This window comes from Pelophylax lessonae (genome assembly GCF_965119305.1).
Source record: "Pelophylax lessonae genome assembly, chromosome: 2".
Classification (NCBI taxonomy): domain Eukaryota; kingdom Metazoa; phylum Chordata; class Amphibia; order Anura; family Ranidae; genus Pelophylax; species Pelophylax lessonae.
This window is the reverse complement of record NC_138769.1, coordinates 266022781-266045130: the sequence shown is the minus strand read 5'-3', so window position 1 is coordinate 266045130 and position 22350 is coordinate 266022781. Positions and strand designations below refer to the sequence as shown.

General features: G+C 42.0%; 1 protein-coding gene across 1 annotated transcript in view; it reads left to right on the top strand.

The window, feature by feature from the left end:
• The window catches only part of CNTN2 (contactin 2), a 211473-nt gene that overhangs the window by 133949 nt on the left and 55174 nt on the right, over positions 1-22350 (top strand). The window contains exons 9-13 of the mRNA XM_082245194.1: positions 5826-5962; positions 9934-10063; positions 14082-14232; positions 15044-15171; positions 21502-21677. Coding sequence (XP_082101320.1) covers positions 5826-5962; positions 9934-10063; positions 14082-14232; positions 15044-15171; positions 21502-21677 — 722 coding nt within the window. The remainder of the gene's footprint in view (positions 1-5825; positions 5963-9933; positions 10064-14081; positions 14233-15043; positions 15172-21501; positions 21678-22350) is intronic.

The following is a 22350-nucleotide window of genomic DNA, read 5'->3' as shown; positions in this document are numbered from 1 at the left end:
ACGGATATGAAACAATAGTGAAATATTCATATAGCAATGATGAATACAGATCAAAGTAAATAGAATAAACTAAATAGAATGTTCATACAAAGTAAATAAATAAAGTTCAATATAGAAAGTCCATGTGGAAGTGAAAGGGATAATATTAGTAATAAACGACCAGTGGTAATCCAAAAGGTGATGTAAATCAATCATGTTTTAGATTACCACTGAGAAAGTGACGTGTTATTGTGACGCAACGCTTCAGAGGGAGTCGGGTGACATCACTTCCGGTCCGGTCTTCCGGCTGTGACCGGAAGTTCAGATTTTACACGCCGCTTACTGTGGGGACCAATCGGTCTTTATCCAGGTGTATCTTTGCTTTTGAAACTGTAAGTTACTTATTGTTCTTCTAATAAATTTGATCTTATATACTACACTATGGAGCGCCTTTTTTTTTCTTTATCTGAGTGAACTATTAAGGGGATTTACACCTTCAATATGTTTGGCTGTCTCTATACAACATCCTTTCAGCCGAGCCACCATCATCACTGGAGCCTTACAGAGGAATACTCTATCTATGGCAAATGCTTTTTCTTATCTATATTGAGGTGAGCAGCCACTGCACTCAATGTAGGATTCTATGTTGGGATTATTCACATCGGTGACACTGCGTGATTGATTTATATCACGTTTTGAATTACCACTGGTCGTTTATTACTAATATTATCCTCTGCACTTCCACATGGACTTTCTATATTGAACTTTATTTATTTACTTTGTATGAACATTTTATTTTGTTTATTCTATTTACTTTGATCTATATTCATCATTGCTATATGATTATTTCACTATTGTTTCATATCCGTGTGATATTAATTTGTGAGTGGGCTCACACACTTTTTTCTTAATTAGCACAGATTATTTTCACAGTTTTTTTCTTCTATTGGTATGTGGTGACACTACAGAAATTGGCACCTTTTTTTCACATTGTTTATTGTTTGATCACAGATACATGTCACTTTATTGTTTTTAATATTTACTTCACTGGTAGTGCATTGGTCATTTGTTTCTATTGATCAGGAGGGTGATGTCCTCGTGTGTATAAATTGTGTGAGACTGTTCAATAAAGGAGAAAGTTCCCAAACTTCTACAAGCTAAATTGTCGGCTAGCTTTGTATGGGGGGTAGCTAGAATATTTGATATCTATGATCAAGACTGAAGGAAGCTGTATACTGACGGAAGCCCATATTCACAGTGTGAGTCGCAGTTCCGTTACAGGATGTATGGGGCCCTGTGATTTCTAACAGCAGCCCTGGTTGAGTTATTGACTTTCAGGTAATTACAGATGACAAGGGGGCATTCTTTAAGTCTGGAGGAAAAGAGATTTAACCATTTCCCACCCTTAGGAATTACCCATACATCCTAGGGTTTTAATAGTTATACCGGGGTCATGGCTGCAGTTGGTATCTTTATTTCCTCTCAGCCAGTGATTCTCTATTATGTAAAAGTAATCCAAGCAACTATACAGCCACTAAATTAATTTTACATGTGTTGGGGGGTGCCCCCCCCCCCCCTGTACCTTTTTTGGCTCCCCTGTTCCACCAGGGAGCTCAGGACTTTCAGTTTTACTGGCTGAACTCCGGTTTCCATTTGTTGTTTATAAGCCGTTACCTGCTTGTAACAGCATCTGATCAAACTAATCTCAGTTTGATCAGATGCTTTTGAAAACTGATGGGAGATCTGGGGTCTAATAGACCCCCAATCCTTCCATAAAGATGACCTGCTATGGCCCATGCTATCAAAAGGTATGTTGTTCATTTCTTGTGATAGCAGTAAAGTTAATTTTAGAAAATGAAAAAGAAAGTGTTAAAAATGTTTTATTTTAAATAAAATAAATAAAAAGCGCCCCCTTCCCCTGTGCTCACATGAAAAGGCGAACGCATACATCAGTCCCACAAGCAAATGTAAACGGTGATTGCACCATGCATGTGAGGTATCACCACATACAATATCATAATAAGAGCAATTATTTTAGCACTACATCTCCTGTGTAACTCTAAACTGTTACCTGTAAATGCTTTTAAAGCATTGCCTATGTAAATTTTTAAATAATGTAGTTAGGGCCATTCCAAGGGCATACACAATTGTAAAGCATGACATGTTAGGTATCTTTTTACCCGGTGCAACATCATCTTTTAGATTTTACGAATTGGGTATATATTGTATTTGTGTGCACTAAAATTCATGAAAGTGTATTTTTTCCAAAAAATTGGCGATTGAAAAACTGCTGCACAAATATCGTGTGACATACTAGTGGTTAACCTTCACATACAGAAAGGTTTCTGAGCTGTAAAAATGTGGAATTAGCTGCCTCAAGAACTAGTTTTGGACAGCTCAGTTATTTGTTTTAAAAAAGAGCTGGATACATTTTCTACATGCACAAAATATAACTGGCTAGTAACATTTATAGGTAATAATAATTTCCCTCACTGGAGTGAATTGGACCATGCTTTATTGGTGTTTTTTTCCTTCCTCTGGATTACCTGTGGGTATAACATTTTGTATATGGAGGTTTTCTATTTGTTAGTTTTTTTCTATTGGTTGTAGTAGATGGACTTGTGTCTTTGTTCAACCTGAATAGGTATGTAACTATACAGTATGTACAGTGGTGGGATTCAAAAATTTTAGTAACCAGTTCCGACTTTCCCAGCAGAATGACCAGCGTGCCCCCTTTCAATGCACAGTGACCAGCGTTCCCCCTTTCAATGCAGAGAGACCAGCGTTCCCCCTTTTAATGCACAGAGACCAGCGTGCCCCCTTTCAATGCACAGTGACCAGCGTGCCCCCTTTCAATGCACAGTGACCAGTGTACATGCCCCCTTCAATGCACAGTGACCAGCGTGCCCCCTTTCAATGCACAGTGACCAGCGTGCCCCCTTTCAATGCAGTGACCAGTGTACATGCCCCCTTTAATGCACAGTGACCAGCGTGCCCCCCTTTCAATGCAGAGAGACCAGCGTGCCCCCCTTTCAATGCACAGTGACCAGCGTGCCCCCCTTTCAATGAACAGTGACCAGTGTACATGCCCCCTTTAATGCACAGTGACCAGCGTGCCCCCCTTTCAATGCAGAGAGACCAGTGTGCCCCCCTTTCAATGCACAGTGACCACAGCATTGCCCCCAATGATTGCAGAGTGCCAGCCACAGCATTGCCCCCAATGATTGCAGAGTGCCAGCCACAGCATTGCCCCCAATGATTGCAGAGTGCCAGCCACAGCATTGCCCCCAATTGCAGAGCGCCAGCCACAGCATTGCCCCCAATGATTGCAGAGCGCCAGCCACAACATTGCCCCCAATTGCAGAGCGCCAGCCACAACATTGCCCCTAATTGCAGAGTGCCAGCCACAGCATTGCCCCCAATTGCAGAGCGCCAGCCACAGCATTGCCCCCAATGATTGCAGAGTGCCAGCCACAACATTGCCCCCAATTGCAGAGCGCCAGCCACAACATTGCCCCCAATTGCAGAGCGCCAGCCACAACATTGCCCCAATTGCAGAGCGCCAGCCACAGCTTTGCCCCCAATGATTGCAGAGTGCCAGCCACAACATTGCCCCCAATTGCAGAGCGCCAGCCACATTGCCCCCAATTGCAGAGCGCCAGCCACAACATTGCCCCCAATTGCAGAGTGCCAGCCACAGCATTGCCCCCAATTGCAGAGTGCCAGCCACAGCATTGCCCCCAATTGCAGAGTGCCAGCCACAGCATTGCCCCCAATGATTGCAGAGCGCCAGCCACAACATTGCCCCCAATGATTGCAGAGCGCCAGCCACAACATTGCCCCAATTGCAGAGCGCCAGCCACAACATTGCCCCAATTGCAGAGCGCCAGCCACAGCTTTGCCCCCAATGATTGAAGAGCGCCAGCCACAACATTGTCCCCAATTGCAGAGCGCCAGCCACAACATTGCCCCAATTGCAGAGCGCCAGCCACAACATTGCCCCCAATTGCAGAGCGCCAGCCACAACATTGCCCCCAATTGCAGAGCGCCAGCCACAGCATTGCCCCCAATTGCAGAGCGCCAGCTACAGCATTGCCCCCAATTGCAGAGCGCCAGCCACAGCATTGCCCCCAATGATTGCAGAGCGCCAGCCACAACATTGCCCCCAATTGCAGAGCGCCAGCCACAGCTTTGCCCCCAATGATTGCAGAGCGCCAGCCACAACATTGCCCCCAATTGCAGAGTGCCAGCCACATTGCCCCCAATTGCAGAGCGCCAGCCACAACATTGCCCCCAATTGCAGAGCGCCAGCCACAGCTTTGCCCCCAATGATTGCAGAGTGCCAGCCACAACATTGCCCCCAATTGCAGAGCGCCAGCCACATTGCCCCCAATTGCAGAGTGCCAGCCACAGCATTGCCCCCAATTGCAGAGTGCCAGCCACAGCATTGCCCCCAATTGCAGAGTGCCAGCCACAGCATTGCCCCCAATGATTGCAGAGCGCCAGCCACAACATTGCCCCCAATGATTGCAGAGCGCCAGCCACAACATTGCCCCAATTGCAGAGCGCCAGCCACAACATTGCCCCAATTGCAGAGCGCCAGCCGCAGCTTTGCCCCCAATGATTGCAGAGCGCCAGCCACAACATTGTCCCCAATTGCAGAGCGCCAGCCACAACATTGCCCCAATTGCAGAGCGCCAGCCACAACATTGCCCCCAATTGCAGAGCGCCAGCCACAGCATTGCCCCCAATTGCAGAGCGCCAGCTACAGCATTGCCCCCAATTGCAGAGCGCCAGCCACAGCATTGCCCCCAATGATTGCAGAGCGCCAGCCACAACATTGCCCCCAATTGCAGAGCGCCAGCCACAGCTTTGCCCCCAATGATTGCAGAGCGCCAGCCACAACATTGCCCCCAATTGCAGAGTGCCAGCCACATTGCCCCCAATTGCAGAGCGCCAGCCACAACATTGCCCCAATTGCAGAGCGCCAGCCACAACATTGCCCCCAATTGCAGAGCGCCAGCGATCCCCGCGAGACCCATGCACTTACCTCACGGACGGTCTCGCATTCGGCTCCCCGCGTCTCCGAGTCCTCCCGCGGCGCCTCCTCCTCGTCCAATGGCACGGTGTTTGCCTTTCGGCCAATCAGGAAGCGGGAGGACCCGCTCCCTGATTGGCCAGGAGGAGGATCATGTGACAATAGCGAATTCTCATTCGCTATTGTCACAGAATGGGCGGGTCGGGCGCACTGCTCCGCCCCCCGGCCGCCACGTCTGCCCGAGCGCGGGACATTCAAATGTCCTGCACGTCCTCAGACGCGCAGAGGGATTCAGCCGGTTCTGCGAACTTGCAGAAAGTTAGCCACCGGTTCTATGGAACCGGTGCGAACCGGCTGAATCCCACCACTGAGTATGTATAAGTTCATACAATTACCTTTCTGGTCAAAGAGTTACTTCAAGATTTGAAATGAAAAAAAAAATCAATAATGTGATGAGCCCAATATAAGACTGGGGGTTTAGTTTGTGAAGCTTTACACAAGGATAGGGATCACTCTTTTCAGCCACGTGTCTATAATTTGCAAATTTCCCCAGGACTGAAAATAGATGTTGCTTTTTTGGAAATGGGTATTCGTTTTCTGGTGTTTTAGCTGTGTGACTTGAACATGAACAAATAAATCTATCCAGCTTTCATAACTGACTTTTCAATCCCAAGGTCATGACAGTGGACAAACAGCAAACCAATTATTGGTGTGTCTGAATTATGTTTCTCTAAAATTCTTACTTCATGTATAGCTGCCTTTTATCCCAATCCAGCATTTTTAGCACCAATATCTCTTTACCGTGCAGCTCAACCAGAATGGCTTCAGATTATTTCTGATACCGAGGCAAAAATTGGGTCTGATCTTCTCTGGAATTGTGCAGCTTCTGGAAAGCCGCGTCCTACAATTCGCTGGCTGCGTAATGGTAAACCACTGACCTCACAGGTGAGAAAGTTTATTTACATACATTCACAACTGTTATTGGAAATCTGTGCACTTCTTTCCTTCTATTGTACAACCAATTTCTTTTTTTTGTCTTGGATAGAGAAGGGAAGGGTTCTAAAGGCAGAAGGTTTGTACCTTAATGTATTATATACATTAAGTTAAAAAACTGTCTGGGTGCAGCTCCCCCCTTATACTTACCTCAGCCCCATTTCAATCTAGCGATATGCATGAGAGCAGCGGCTCTTCTAGATCTCTGTTAGGGTGCTGGTGGTAACCTGACAGCAGAGGTAGGCCCCAATGTTCGCCAGAGGGCGGAGCTTGGACGGGAACCCCCAAGGTAAGTGACACAGGCTAGCCTGAGGTGCGGAATCTAAGTATCCACCAGTTTTCGCCAGAGCCTCTGGTGGTGAGGATGGATTTCGCTGCGTGTGGATACCAGGTCGCGGTCCTCAGGGTCGCCCCACCAAGGGAGAACCGGTCAAGGTCCGAAGGCAGATAAACACACAAGGAAGATCTGAGAGAATGGTCAAACAAGCCGGGGTCAGGATGGGCAGCAGACAAGCGGAGTCAGGGATGAGCCAAAAGGTCAACAGGAGATCAGCAGGAAACAGGTCACAGGTTCAGGAACAACGGCAAGAGCTGTAGACAAGACAGCAAAGTGCAAATGCACCAGCTGCCTTTAAATAGGCCTTCTTTGGCGCCAAAACCTCTGGATCAATACATGCAAACGCAAGAACGTGCGCATTGGCTAATTCATGCATGCGTATTAGCCAATTAGCGGTTTCTATCAAACGGTTTCTAACAGTCTCTCTCCTCATTGGCTCACATAGCAGCGGTAGCCATTGGCTCCTGCTGCTGCTAATCACAGCAAGTGAGCCAATGGGGAGAGAGCGGGGGGGTGAGCCTGCTCAAGTGCTCACATAGCTATAGGCTTGCTAGCAAATGACACTCAGCAGGGGGAGGAGCCAGGACCACTAGCAGGGGACCCAAAAAGAAGGGGATCGGGGATGTTTTGTGCAAAACCATTGCACAGAGCAGGTAAGTATAAAATGTTTGTTTTTTCAAATTGCAAATCTTTAGGATCACTTTAAAGTATTACTAAAGTATAACTAAAGGCAAAACTTTTTCCTTAAACTGCCGCAACTGTTCGGGTGGAAGGGGGAGTGGTGGGGCACCATCCACTCACAGACAAGCAGGACGCAGGTCTCACTGGCTCTTCTCGGCTCCCCTCCGCACCCCTCGGCTCTCCTCAGATTTTTCCTGCTCCTCTCTACTCTTGGCAGGCTCTGTTGGATCCTTAGAGTAATGCAGAGAAATCCCTGACTGTTAGAGACTTGCCCTGAATTTCACTTGAGAACTCCTCTGGTCTTTGCTGGCTTTAGGCTCCTGAAAACAGCTTTGTGATTATGGGTATCAAGTGCTTCTCCTGGATTCCTGCAAGCTGATTTGGATGTCTAAACTCCTGATTTGGCAGATAAGTTAAAGGAAAAATATTATAAATATATTATATATATATATATATATAAAATAAATTTGGAAAATGGGGAGAGTTGGGGGGAAGGGGGGATGAGGGAGGGAGGGAGAGGGTGTTTTGTCCTATAAAGAGAATAGAAGGAAAGTAGAGTCACTTATTTGGTATAGAAAAGAACACACCTATGGAATTTGTATATTGGTGGCTAAGGGTAAAATTGGTTCTTGATTTGCAGATACTGAGTATAAAATATAGAAACCATGGGTTTAAGAAATATGGCCTCTATTTATATAGAGGGGTCCACAATCTATATATTTAAAATTTAAATTTTTCCCTTTTTTTGTGGTTTTCTGAGTGGTAAAGTAATGAATGGTAAAGTAATGATTTGTTCATGGAATGTGAGGGGATTAGGAGACCCGTTAAAAAAATAGCTTTGTTTAAGGCTGTTTCAACTTACAACCTTTAAAGTATCTGTCCTTTGCCCACAGGAGACACACCTGACAAAAGAAACGTGTTTAACATGTAAAGGATTCCCTTATCAATTCCATTCAGTGCATACTTCACACTCAAGGCGAAAGTATCCTAATACATAGGTCGGTGTCATTCTCCTGTAGGCAAATAAAAGTAGATGATGAGGGTAGATACATATTCATATATTGCACACTGGCAGAGATGCTAATAGAGATAATAGAGCATCAGCAATGCCGAGCATAGTGTGGCATACCCTTAAAGCTTATTTAAGAGGGTTTCTTATCCAGCAGATCTCTAGGAAGAAAAGATCTTCTAAGGAGTAGGAGATGAGTATAATAGGGAAAGTGGCTGAAATGGAAAAAGCATAGATATAGAAGATCCATCACCAGATAATTTAACTAAGTGGACGGAGGTACAACAACTATATCGCACATTAGCTCTGAAGAAAGCTGAGAACAAAAGGTTTTTTCAAAACAAGCACATTACGAGGGAGGAGAAAACACCAGACACATGGTGGCCCTGCTGGCAAAGTCCCAAAATATCTCTACGTTCTCTACAATGACTATTGGGACTTGTGCTGGAAGGGTGACCAGGTGTCCGGTAGAAATATTGAACATTGTTAAGTTTTGAAGTTTTGTTACTCTGACCTGTATAGTACTAGGAGAGCAGAGGTAGGTGGCGAGTTGGAAGACTTTATTCAGGAGTTGACAATCCCGCATCTTTCAAAAGATGATAGGGAAATGTTAGAAGCACCTATTACCATTACAAGAGGCAGCGATGGAGGAGCTAATCACAAAACACCAGGGCCGGATGGACTACCAAGTGAGATCTATAAGGAGTATGGGGAGTTAATGTTGCCAGAGTTGTTGCGTGTGATAAATGGGGCATGGGAAAAAGGAGAACTACCGCTCTCCATGACAGAGGCTAGGATAATAATATTGCCAAAATAAGGGAAAGATCTAACCCAGCCAACACTGTATAGACCAATCTCCCTGCTTTGCACGGATGTTAAACTTCTGGCGAAGGTATTGGCTGCTAGATAAGGTAAGGTAATCCACACCATATTGTAATTCACCCTGATCAATGTGGTTTTATACCCGGTAGATCAACATCATTAAATATTAGGAGATTATTTTTAAACCTACAAATCCCTTCAGAAGAGCAGGGTTCAAGAGTGGTGCTGTCTCTCGATTCTGTCAAAGCGTTTGACAGTATCGAGTGGCATTATTTATGGTCGGATTTATCAACATTTGGTATTGGACCTTCTTTTGTGAAATGGGTGAAACTATTGTATACAGGTCCAAGGGCGAAAGTGAAGATAATTGATAGATGCTCAAAAATATTTCTCGTATCGGGGGACAAGGCAGGGGTGTCCTTTGTTGCCCCTGCTTTTTGCCCTGGCAATGGAACCCTTGGCTATAACAATTAGAACAGCTGGAAATATAAAAGGCTTTAGAAGAGGGATGGAAGAAGAAAAGATCTAATTTTATGCAGATGACATCCTCCTGATTTTGGGAGATGCAAATTACTCGCTAACTGCAGTGATGGATGTCATAAAAAGATTTGGGGAGATTTTAGGGTTCTCTATCAACTGGGAGAAATCAGTTCTTCTCCCGGTTGATAAATTAGAGCAGGATCTTGCAGAAAGTGCCAGGCATATACAGGTGGTGGAGAGCTTCAAATAAGCTCACTATAAGAGTATAGGACAACTGCTAGAAAAAAATAGTTTTTGTAACTGTTCAAGTTGGCCCCCTTAAACACAACTGCTTTAAATACATTTTAAAGAAAGAACAATCTTGTAGGCTGTTACAAAGTCTATACATTTTAAAACGAATTAAAGAGATAGAATTTCATTTAATTCAAATGTAATTGCATCTTGATAATTACCAACCTAAACTGATTGTATCTAGGAGAACAAATGATATTGATGTATTTATTTAATTGATGCAATGTTATCTGTCAAACACCATTCATAATGCTAAAGAAATAAATACTGTTTAATTCATCTTTGCTGATAACCTGGAATCAGGCTCGAACAGAAGTTACCAATGGACAGTTGAAAATCACTAGTCTGCATCTACAGGACTCGGGCATGTACCAATGTGTTGCAGGCAATAAGCATGGCACCATATATACCAGTGCAGAGCTAACTGTGCAAGGTAAGTGATGTGGACCAGCAATTTCTGGGTTTAGAGCAGATATTTGGTTGGTTTTCCAATGTTATATACACATTTCAAAATTATTCCAGTAGAAAAGTCAAATTCATCAGCTGTTACCTGGCCGTTAAAAATATGGTATATACACTATAATATATACCAAAAGTATTGGGATGTCTGCCTTTACACGCACATGAACTTTAATAGCATCCCAGTCTTAATCTGTAGGGTTCAATATTGAGTTAGCCCACCCTTTTGCAGCTATAACAGCTTCAACTCTTAAGGGAATTTTTAATGACCATTCCTCCAGAAGCGCATTTGTGAGGTCAGACACTGATGATGGACGAGAAGGCCTGGCTCACAGTCTCCACTCTAATTCATCCCAAAGGTGTTCTATCAGCTTGAGGTCCGGTCTTTGTGCAGGCCAGTCAAGTTCCTCCACCCCAAACTTGCTCATCCATGTCTTTATGAACCTTGCTTTGTGCACTGGTGCGCAGCCATGTTAGAACAGGAAGGGGCCACCCCCACTTGTTCGCACAAAGTTGGGAGCATGAAATTATGTCCAAAATGTCTTGGTATGCTGACAACTTAAGAGATCCCGCTACTGGAACTAAGTAGGCCAAACCCAACTCCTGAAAATAACCCCACACCATAATCCCCCCTCCACCAAATGATTTGGGGGGGTGGCCCAATACTTTTGGCACTATAGTGTCGATGAGCTTGACTGGCCTGCACAGAGTCCTGATCTCCTGACCAGTAGAACATCTTTGGATGAGCAAGCTTGGGGTGGAGGAACTTGACTGGCCTGCAGGGAGTCCTGACCTCAACCCAATAGAACATCTTTGGGGTGAATTAGAGCAGAGACTGTGAGCCAGGCCTTCTCGTCCACATTAGTGTCTGACCTCACAAATGTGCTTTTGGAAGAATGGTCAAACATTCCCATAGACACACTCCTGAAACTTGTGGACAGCCTTCCAGAAGAGTTGAAGCTGTTATAGCTGCAAAGGGTGGGTCAACTCAATATTGAAACCTATAGACTAAGACTGGGATGCTAATAAAGTTCATGTGTGTGTGTAAAGGTGTCTCAATACCTTGGCAATATACTTTGGCAATAAAATGTATATGCTGTTAGCATGCTTTTATACAGACATAGGTGCAACAACCATTCTCATATATTACACTGTCATCACTAGTTCAGACACTAGGTGGTAGTGTTCTTTTATAGATTATTGTTCCTTTTAGCCGTTCTACATGGCTATGATGCAATTTCCAGTTTCTGTGTTCCTGTAATTTTCCTATAAAACAATAAGGTCTCAGCCATGTGTTCAGGAACATCTAGACTGGTAAAAGTCATATCTGCAGTAGCTTTCCAACAGGTTATGGACCCAACTACAGGCAATGTGCTAAGCGCTTCTGCAGATATACATACTGTATAGCTCATAGTGTAAGCAAAACAGTCTCTGAAAAAGGTAAAAAAGCATATATAATGACTACTAACAGGGGCGTGGCTAAAAAATATAAGGCCTTACAGCAATATTTTATTGAACCCCCCCAGGCTAACTTTCTCTGTCGTAGTTGGTAAAGTCAGCTGTGACAATACATGTCATTGTACTTAACATACAGTAAACTTTATTCAAAGACAGGGAGAAGGAGAGCTGTCAGCAAAGTCAGTGCGCTACTCGGGACCAGTGCTTTGGTTAAATGCTGAAGTAGTAATGATAATAACAAACATAATAATATTTCATGATATGATAAAATCATTAATGCTCTTGCAAATAGTTACTCTATATCACTACTTGTTTTTTTTTATAAAATACAAACCTCAGTTGTCCTATATGATTTTAACTGGGGAGAAACTTTGGGATTTGCACTACATTAGACAGACAGGGTTACTTTCAGTCCGTAGCAGAAGATTAGAGGGCAATAAATCTACACTTGCTGATGGGGCCTACTGTGCCTATGGATATTTAGAGAGCGTGCTAAAGGTGGGCTGAGACTCAGGGACGTGCGGTGAGGTCAGTGGCTGGTGAGGCACTGGGTGGTATCAGAGACAGAATTAAACCACACATGTGAGGTATCGCCGGGAACGTTAAAGTGAAAGCAATAATTCCAGCACTAGACTTCCTCTGTAACTCTTAATAGATAACCTGTAAAAAATTATCACCTATGGAGATTTTTAAGTACTGAAGTTTCTCACCATTCCACAAGTGTGCGCAATTTTAAAGCGTGACATGTTAGGTATCTATCTACTTGACGTAACATCATCTTTGACATTATACAAAAAAATCGGGCTAACTTTGCTGTGCAAATACCGTATGACTTAAAAAGTTGCAACAACCACCATTTTATTTCCTAGCTTGTCTGCTAAAAAATATATGTATATATATATATACATATATATACTGTATAAATATATATATATACTGTATAAATAAATATATATATATATATACACACTGTATATATAGCTATCTATATATGTAATGTTTGGGGGTTCTGAGTAATTTTCTAGCAAAAAAAAATGATGATTTTTACATGTAGGAGTGAAGTGTCAGAATTGGCCTTATACCCTTAAACCCATGTTTTTTCCTTGTAGTTAAGAATGCTGGGCTGGAAGGAAGCATTTGTCTTTTAGACACATGCCCCCTACAATGACACTGCAGTGAGAGGAGAGGCTCTCCTGCAGCAATTTTTTTTGACAGCTTGGACCAATGGTGCTTTACCATTGGTCCAAGGCTCCAAGTTGTCCATTGAGCTCAGTGTCTCTGACAAGAAGTCAGAGACCTCTCAGTCTGCTGCAAACAGCGTGTGCCAGTTTGTATTTAAACTGGTTGTGCTGTATGAAGCTTCTGACATGCTGTGCAAGGAGCCCCATATTCCTGGGACTATAGGTGGTAGGAGACCCCAGGTTGTCGAGCTACGACCCTCGAAGCTTGATAGTTTTTTTTTTAATGGAAGGTGAGGCTTTTCCTCCCCTGACTGCAAGCCCCTGGTAAGACTGCCATTTCACGCAAATTTGGTGTTAAGGCAGCACTCCAACTTAAAAATGATTCTCCAACAGAACATAATTAACTCCTTGTAATCCGTAGCCTGACTTCTGTACTCTTTACATTGTTCACTATGGACATCAGTTCCTCATTACACTATATGCACTACGGATAACAGTTCCTCAATACACGGCATAACTCTTCTCTCCGTATTGTACAGCATTTCTGAGCCAGTACTGCTAATCTTGTACCAGACTCCACCAGCTTAGTGACCCCTCACCTCACTCCCAGTGACATTGATTCGTATGATCACTTGAAAACGAGGAAGCTGTATTCCTGTACATAATTAATGCTTACTCTTTTTCCGAGGCCTCATTCCATCTTCTGTGACTGCTAGTCTGGGTGCCTAGGATGCCCAATGCTGCAAGGTCAGTTCCAGTATTGGGGATTCCAGTCACTAGGGCAGTGATCCTAAGCACAAAAGTTCCTTTACTACCAGGGCCTCTGTCACCTTTGCCAAGTGACCGCTTCTAAACTGGCTGGCTGATTATGCACAACACTAGCACTGCCTTAATAGTTTTTTAGTAGCTGGGAGAGGAGTAGAACGGCACTAGTGAAAGCTGACAGGCAGGGAGAGGAGGGGTGAGGAGGACAGAGAGAGACAGAGGAAGACAGAGGGCTGCGGATGAGGGAGACACATACGCTGACCACAGTGTCAGGGCTCATCAGCCATGATATACCGTGGTCAGTGTACATAGAGGAGGGCAGAAATTGGCAGGATCAGCCAGGTTTTTTAGGTGATACAGGGGGCCAAATGACACAGCACAAGCACTGTGCTGTATAACATGCTCCCCCCCCCCCCCCAATTACAAGGCTAAAAATGCCATAACGTTTATCTCATTCCTTGATTATTTCATATGTATTTTCATTATCAATCTCTGCAAGATTCAAAACTAAAAGTTTTGTTGTTTTATTCAACATCCTTTCATTTTTAAAATATTGTCTAGCAATTTGTCTCTGTATCTTTAATGTAGCTCTGGCCCCTGATTTCCGTATGTCGCCAGTAAAACCTTTGATCCCAGCAGCTCGAGGAGGCGAAATCTCCATACAGTGTAATCCTCGTGCTGCTCCCACTCCAGTCATTCTATGGAGTAAAGGAACTGAACTTCTGCGCAACAATAGCAGGTAAGAAAGGAAAACTTTACCAAAACAATATGGAGGTTTCCACTGTCTGTTTTTGAAAATGTAATCTTCTGGCTGCCATGCTGATCTAATGGCTTCTGTACTTTCTGAGTCACTGACCTGGAACATGTGCATTTATCAGTGGTCTTGACTTAAAGCAAAGAGAGAGAGAAGCAAGAGAAGTTCTGCTTTATCACTCTTCTCTCCCTCTTTTGGAGTTTTTTTTTTTTTTTTGTGTTTTATATATGTATATATGTGTGCATTTATATATGTATGTACAGCATGTATTCATGCATGTGTGTGTGTATCTATGTATACATGTAAGCCTGTGTTTGTATGTAGGTGAGCGTATGTATGTTTATATATATATGTGTGTGTATATATGTACGTTACTTTGAATCTTGACTACTAATCCTTTATGATCACAACTGCTTTTTTAGGCCTCAGGTCGCTTTTTAGAGGCATTTGACAGGCAGTAAAGAGGTAATATGTTGCCTCCTCAATGCCCGTTTTAACCCCTTAAATGCAGCATCACTGTGTGGCAACAACATGATGATTGGGATGTAGAAAAGAAAAGCTGCAGGCTACGTGTTTGATGTAATCCAATTTTCATAGATTGTATTGGTTCAGTTTGAAGAACTGTACAGTAACTGTAGTCAAGAAAGCCATATACTCTATAGCATACGTAAATTGCAGAAAAGCCCTGAATCAACAGATTTTTTTGTAGTTTTGTATATTATTCCTGTTTGGCGGCACAGCCATGTCGTCAAATATGATAAAAAATATTAATGTGTATCTCCTGTTTGCCCACCAGGGTTACTGTAACAACAAATGGGACACTGATCTTGAAAAATATTTCTCGTTCTGATGAAGGAAACTATACCTGTTTTGCAGAAAATATCATGGGAAAGTCAAACAGCACTGGAATCCTCAGTGTAAGGGGTAAGAGTTTAGGGATGTGTGCCAAGTAGTTTAAAGCACATGTAAACTAAGGAAAAATAAATTCATATTTTACACCAGTCCTTAAATATGGAGGCTGTATTAGTTTTCTTTCTTCAGGGATTCTTTCCTTTATTTTCACTTGGTTATCATGCCACAAAGTTTCTGCCTTAAGATAACAATGCTTACTCACTGTACTTTATGTATCAAGGAGTTTTTTTAGGGGTTGGGCTTGGCTCCTTAGTTTCAGTGAAGGAAACTCTTAAGGAGTCAGCATACCAAGACATTTTGAACAATTTCACCTCCCAACATTGTGGGAATAGTTTGGGAATGGCCACTTCCTGTTCCAACATGACTGTACACCACAGCACAAAGCAAGGTCCATAAAGACATGGATGAGTGAGTTTGGGGTGGAGGAACTTGAGTGCAGGGAGTCCTGACCTCAACCCGATAGAACATTCTTGGGGTGAATTAGAGCAGAGACTGTGAGCCAGGCCTTCTCGTCCACATTAGTGTCTGACCTCACAAATGTGCTTCTGGAAAAATCATCAAACATTCCCATAGATATACTTCTAAACCTTGTGTACAACATTACCGGAAGAGTTGAAACTGTTATAGCTGCAAAGGGTGGGTCAACTCATTATTGAACCCTACGGACTAAGACTGGGGTGCCATTAAAGTTCATGTGTGTGTAAAGGCAGGTGTTCCAATGAATGCATATGTTCTTTAATGGTAGTCTGTAAATTTTTCACTGCTATATACTATCACTTTTAAATACCAAGATGTTCACTGCTTCTTCATGATGATCCTAAAAAAGAATAAACGAGGTGGTACGTCACGCCCAAGAAGCTTCATAACTGGTTCCCAAATTAATCTAATTTATGTTGGAGATGTGGAAGAGAAGTGGGTACACTATACCATATCTTCTGGAGCTGCCCAAAGATAAAAACATATTGGGCAGGAGTGAAATATATAGTCAAGAAATTCACGGAATATGAAATAGAAGAGAACCCAGGTTTTTTCCTGTTAAACTTATTGGATATATCAGCAAACAAATATGCAAGATCGATAATTCCCTACCTGAAAAACGTGGCAAAAACATGCATTCCAGGATTCTGGAAAAAAGCACAACCACCCTCGGTATCCGACTGGATACATAGGGTGGAGGATAACAGGAGGCTTGAAGAATTAGTTGCCACGGCGCAGAATAGGCAAGAAAAACATAGGAAAATCTGGGAATTATGGAATCAATTCATAAACTCTGAAGAAGTGAAACAATATATGGCAAAATAAAATAAAATAAGAGGAAAGAAAAATAGAGAAGGAGAAGTGTTCCCCACCATCACTGACCGCAAAAAGTACAGGATAGGAGATGGAGAGGAAGGGAAATTTTTTTTTTTTTTTTCCGTTGGTTGGGTGGGAAGGGGAGAGGGAGGGGACGGGAAGGGGAAAAGCAGAAAAAGGGGAATTTAAAGAAACAGCAAGAAGAGAAGAAGAGATAATATAACAAGTATTAAGATGGAAATGTATTAGATATCAGAAATGTTATGTATAACCTGATAAATTCCCAAATAAAAAGACAATATTTGAAGAATAAACTGTATAACATTATTATACTTAGTAACATTTGCTGTTGCTACTCTATTGCTGCCCCAAGAATTACATTCCTTTTGTTTTTTTCTTTGCTAACATCCAGCACAACACGCTGGGCCCTTTCAAATATATCCACTATGTTACAGTGCATAAGCAAATGCACATTAATTCACAATATGTTAATGCTTCCCACCTATATGAATGGGCTACCAATGCACAACAATGCAAAGAAAATCAACCTGCACTAGTTTTTCATGTGCAGCATAAAGTGTACTACCATACCTTTGGTTTAATGTGTTTGGGTGTCCTTTAAAGTGAATGGCACTGCAATGCATTGAGTTATGTTTTGCAATGCACTGCATAACATTCATTCATGTTTTACCAAAAATGATCCCCAACACAGTATTGTGAAAGGGCACATAGTAAAGTAAACTGACTAAATAAAGAAGTTCATCCCCTGGCAATACACATTGCTTGACAGGGGTGTTGACTTGTTGACATTTAGGAAGCAGGACACCACAGATTTTTCTACTTAATTGTTTTTAATCTGAAAAAGAAAAAGGGGGAAAAGATCAAAGAATAAAAACACATAAAGTGTAAAACAATGCTTAGTGAAGTTGTCCAGCAGAGTCAATGAGATGGTTGAATGGAAGAGAAAACTTAAAATATTTTCTGATCTACATGATATTCATGCATAACCATTAAAAAATGAACACATTAAACTTGCTGATGCGAGTGGCTATTAACTAACAAAATCATGTTTGTTGTATTTCAGGGAAATTTTAATGTTTTTCAAAGTGTGCTGCTGTTATATAAATCTTTACTATAGGTATTATACAATATGAGGACCTGTCTTATGTAATTCAGTAAAGTGGTTAATACTAGGGATGATCAAACTTTTCAAAAGTTCGGTTCGACCAGAACACCCGAACTTCCCGAAAGTTCGGCCCAGATTTCAGAACCCCATTGAAATCAATGGGACCCGAACTTCGGTAATCAATAAATACCATTTTGAAGCCCTAAAACCCAATAAATGTCCCTAAAAAGTGCCTAGGGTTCTGGGTCATGCCCAAGGGACTATTAATCACACAAAAAAAAGTTCTTAAAAATTGTAATTTTTGATAGAGAGCCAATTATTGAAAAAATTATTGAAAAGAAAAATGAGATTTCTTTGGATTTAGTGCCTGGGGGGTCTAAAACGTGTACCTGTGAAGTTTCAGCTCTGTAGCATGTCCAGAACCAGAAAAAAAAGTTTGTTTGAATTAATATAGAACAGGTTAGTGGCTTCGCTACTTTTACACCCAGCTTTTTGTTGCAGGCGTTTATGGGGCTTTTTTGTGGACGTGTTTGGAGGCAGGCATGACATCTGAACTTCTGTGTAGGGGTATAAATAGACACACACTTGTATGTATATATACACATATATAGGTGTGAAAATAGCAGAACCCTATGCTTGCGCTAATGAAATAATTAACATTCATATGGCTTCGCTCCGATCACACCTATATGTGTGTATGTGTATAAATACATATAAGTGTGTGTGTATATATACACACATACACCTACCTCCTGGAGAGTGTTCTTAATCTGGCCAACTGTTGTGAAGGGTGTTTTCTTCACCAGGGAAAGAATTCTTTGGTTATCCACCACAGTTGTTTTCCGCGGTCTTCCTGGTCTTTTGGTGTTGCTGAGCTCACCGGTGCGTTCTTTCTTTTTAATGATGTTCCAAACAGTTGATTTGGCCACATCTAATGTTTTTGCTATCTCTCTGATGGGTTTGTTTTGTTTTTTTTTTTCAGCCCAATGATGGCTTGCTTCATTGATAGTGACAGCTCTTTGGATCTTATATTGAGAGTTGACAGCAACAGATTCCAAATGCAAGTAGCACACTTGAAATTAACTCTGGACCTTTTACCTGCTCCTTGGGATAATGAGGGAATAACACATACCTGGCCATGAAACAGCTGAGCAGCCAATTGTCCCATTACTTTTGGTCCCTTAAAAAGTGGGAGGCACATATACAAACTGTTGTAATTCCTACACCTTTCACCTGATTTTGATGTAAATACCCTCAAATTAAAGCTGAAAGTCTGCAGTTAAAGCACATCTTGTTTGTATCATTTCAAATCCATTGTGGTGGTGTATAGAGCCAAAAAGATTAGAATTGTGTCAATGTCCCAATATTTATGGACCTGACTGTATATATGTGTATGTGTATATATACATACATGTGTGTTTGTATATATACCACTACACAGAAGTTCAGATGTTATGCCTGCCTCCAAAGACGCCCAAAAAATGCCCAAAAAACCGCCTGCTACAAAAACGCCCAGGTGTGTTGTTGCAGGTGTTTTTTTTGGGCATTTTTTGGGGGTCTTTGGTGGCAGGCATAACATCTGAACTTCCGTATAGGGGTATATATACACACACACTTATAGTTACATAGTTACATAGTTAGTGAGGTTGAAAAAAGACATCAGTCCATCCAGTTCAACCTATGATGCGTGTGTGTGTGTGTTTGCTTTAACCGTACATTGTATACCCCTGTATGTTGTGGTCTTTAAGGTGTCCATCTAATAGTTTTTTGAAACTATCAATGCTCCCTGCTGATACGACTGCTTGTGGAAGAGAATTCCACATCCTTACCGTTCTTACAGTGAAGAACCCCTTACGCACTTTAAGGTTAAACCGCCTTTCCTCAACTTATATGTATTTATACACATACACACATATAGGTGTGATAGGAGAGAAGCCACATGCATGTTAATTATTTCATTAGCGCAAACATAGGGTTCTGCTACTTTCACACCTTTATATGTGTATGTGTATATATACATACATGTGTGTGTGTATATATACCCCTACACAGAAGTTCTGATGTCATGCCTGCCTCCAAACACGTCCACAAAAAAGCCCAATAAAACGCCTGCAACAAAAAGCCGGGTGTGACAGGGGCGAAGCCACTATCATGTTCTATAGCAGTTCTAAGAGAAACGATCTTTTCTCTATAGCGGTCACCCTGACAAGGAAGGGTTTTGTCACCCTGCCATAGCAGTCAGAGTCAGTTAACCCTACACTACACTACGGTCCCCTTACACTTAACACTTTACCTACAGAAACTAGATTATTAAATCTAACTATAGTGGAAAATAGTACCCTAACTACACTAGATATCCCTTTCCTCATGCTAATAATTGCTAAATGACACTTTTGAAGCAGAAGTAACAGAACTGCTTCCACTCTCTTCCACATCCCTGTATTACAATGCTAGAGATTTGGCGGGGCTATCTTATATACTGGGGGGCGTATTCACTAATGATTGGTCTCTGGACCCCCTAGTCACTCCAATCACATTCCTAGCATTCTCCTGCCCCCTCAATTGGCTTTTACTGATGGTTCTGGTCCAATCACAGGCTTTTAAAGCCCAGTTCCTGTCCCATTGCATTTTGGTCGGTTCTGGTTGCCGAATTCCGAACTTTTTCAGCAAAAAGTTCGAAATTTGTCCGAATTTCGAACAGTCAATGTTCGGGTCGAACCGATGGTCGACCCGAACCGTTCGATCATCCCTAGTTAATACTGTATAATAGTCACAAACAAGCTAAAATGTCCACCAATCTCTTTGAAAGAATATTGTTAAAGAGGTTGTAAACCCTCTTGTATAACTTTTACCTATAGGTAAGCCTATATTAAGGCTTACCTATAGGTGCTATAAATATCTCCCAAACTTGCACCGTTTAGGAGATATTTACAGCGCAAACTGCCGATGACGTCATCGGCGCAGGCGCTCTGAGGGAACGGCCAACCGTGCCGTTCCTTCAGAGCTCAGTGCCGTGAACGGCGGCTCCCGCGCGCATGCGCGGGAGTGATGTAATCGCGCCTCCGGCCAATCAGATGGCCGGAGGACGCGAACCCGGAAGCGGGACGGCAGGACATGTCGCCGTCCTGTCGCTGAGGTGGCGGCACGGCGGGGGCTTCGTTTTAAGGTAAGTACTACATAATGAGCTAGTATGCGATGCATACTAGCTCATTATGCCTTTCTCTTTACAGGGCTTTTTTTTTTTCTCAGATTTTTTTTGGGACTTTACTTCCTCTTTAATGATTTTTGGTGTCCATATGCCTAGGTCATGCATTGTTCATGTATTTCGATTATAGGTACAGTGTGGGGTTGATGTACCTAATAAATTTTTGCTTGATACTTTTGGAGAATTTAGGATCATGTTATAAGAATATATATAAAACCTAAGAAGGAACTTTTCTTATTTGCTCAATTTTGGTTTTAAACTAAAACATTAAAAGAATTTTGTTATTTCTGTTTTATTAGGTCGAAAAACATGTTGAAAGAAAATAGAACGGTCCTGTGCCTTCCATTGATTTCCTGTGTAATTTTATGGAGTCTAATTATCCCTCTCAGTTTTTATCTTGGGACTATAAGTCAATTAGTGCCTATGCTTTGGTAATGAAGACAGTGGAATGATTCAAGTAGTTTAGCAAAAGAAAACTGGGCAGGGCTAACACCCCTCAGTCCACAAAAGTGGTATATTTGGTCAGCTCACAATAATGACCTAAGAGCTGAGAACATTTCTAGTATATCAGCTGGTATTGTTCTGTGGTTAAAGGGTCATTAAAGGGGGGAAAACTTGGGGAATGTATATGTATTGCAGAGATATAATGATTTTTATGTTGCTTTGATGCATGCTTTAATAAACTACCCATATGCTCACTACAGTAATTGCCTTGCAGAAGCTACAAGGATCACTTTAGCTCCCTCTGGATCTGATATTAATCAAGGGGACAGCGTCATATTGCAGTGCCATGCATCTCATGATCCAACTATGGACCTTACTTTTACATGGGAGCTGGATGGGGTGCCCATCAACTTTGAGAAAGAGCAAGAACATTACCAAAGAGCTTCAGCGGTGAGACCTAATATAGCAAATAGCTATGAATGTAGACATTGCACCTTACTATATAATATAGGCTTGTTTTAGACAACAGATTCCCCCGCCATCATGTATTAGCCTACTGAATTATTCAATATAGCAGTCATAGAGAAATGCCAATGTCAAAAATGCCTGAAGTAAGCAATATGTTTTCCGTGATATGACCAATTAAAACTTGATTGGTTACTGTGAGATGTATTGTGCCCTGTCATTGCTTTTGATTTTTTAGGTGCTGGATGGAATTTCAGCAAAACCCCAAAGAAAAGAACAGCATTCATTAGGTTATTACAGGTATCTCCTGTCTAAACACATTTCACAATATCCAGCTCCATTAGGAAACAGGGAGAGGTTTATATGCAACATCTACAATTGTAATATAATATCTTAAATATTTATCTGATACATTTTTATATATTAAGAAATTTCACTTAATAATAATAATTTTCTTACTGATAGCTCTTTGCCTTACATTACATTCATAAGCAAATATATGATTCAAGGGAGTGCCTCATGCTCACATGTGCTCATACAGAAAGGTACTTCTGGAACATTCAAAGGGGAGGCAGAATTTGGCACACACAAAGTTAATATCTGATTATTCTACTCTGTAAATTTAAAAAAAGTATTTAATAAATATGTATATCCTTTC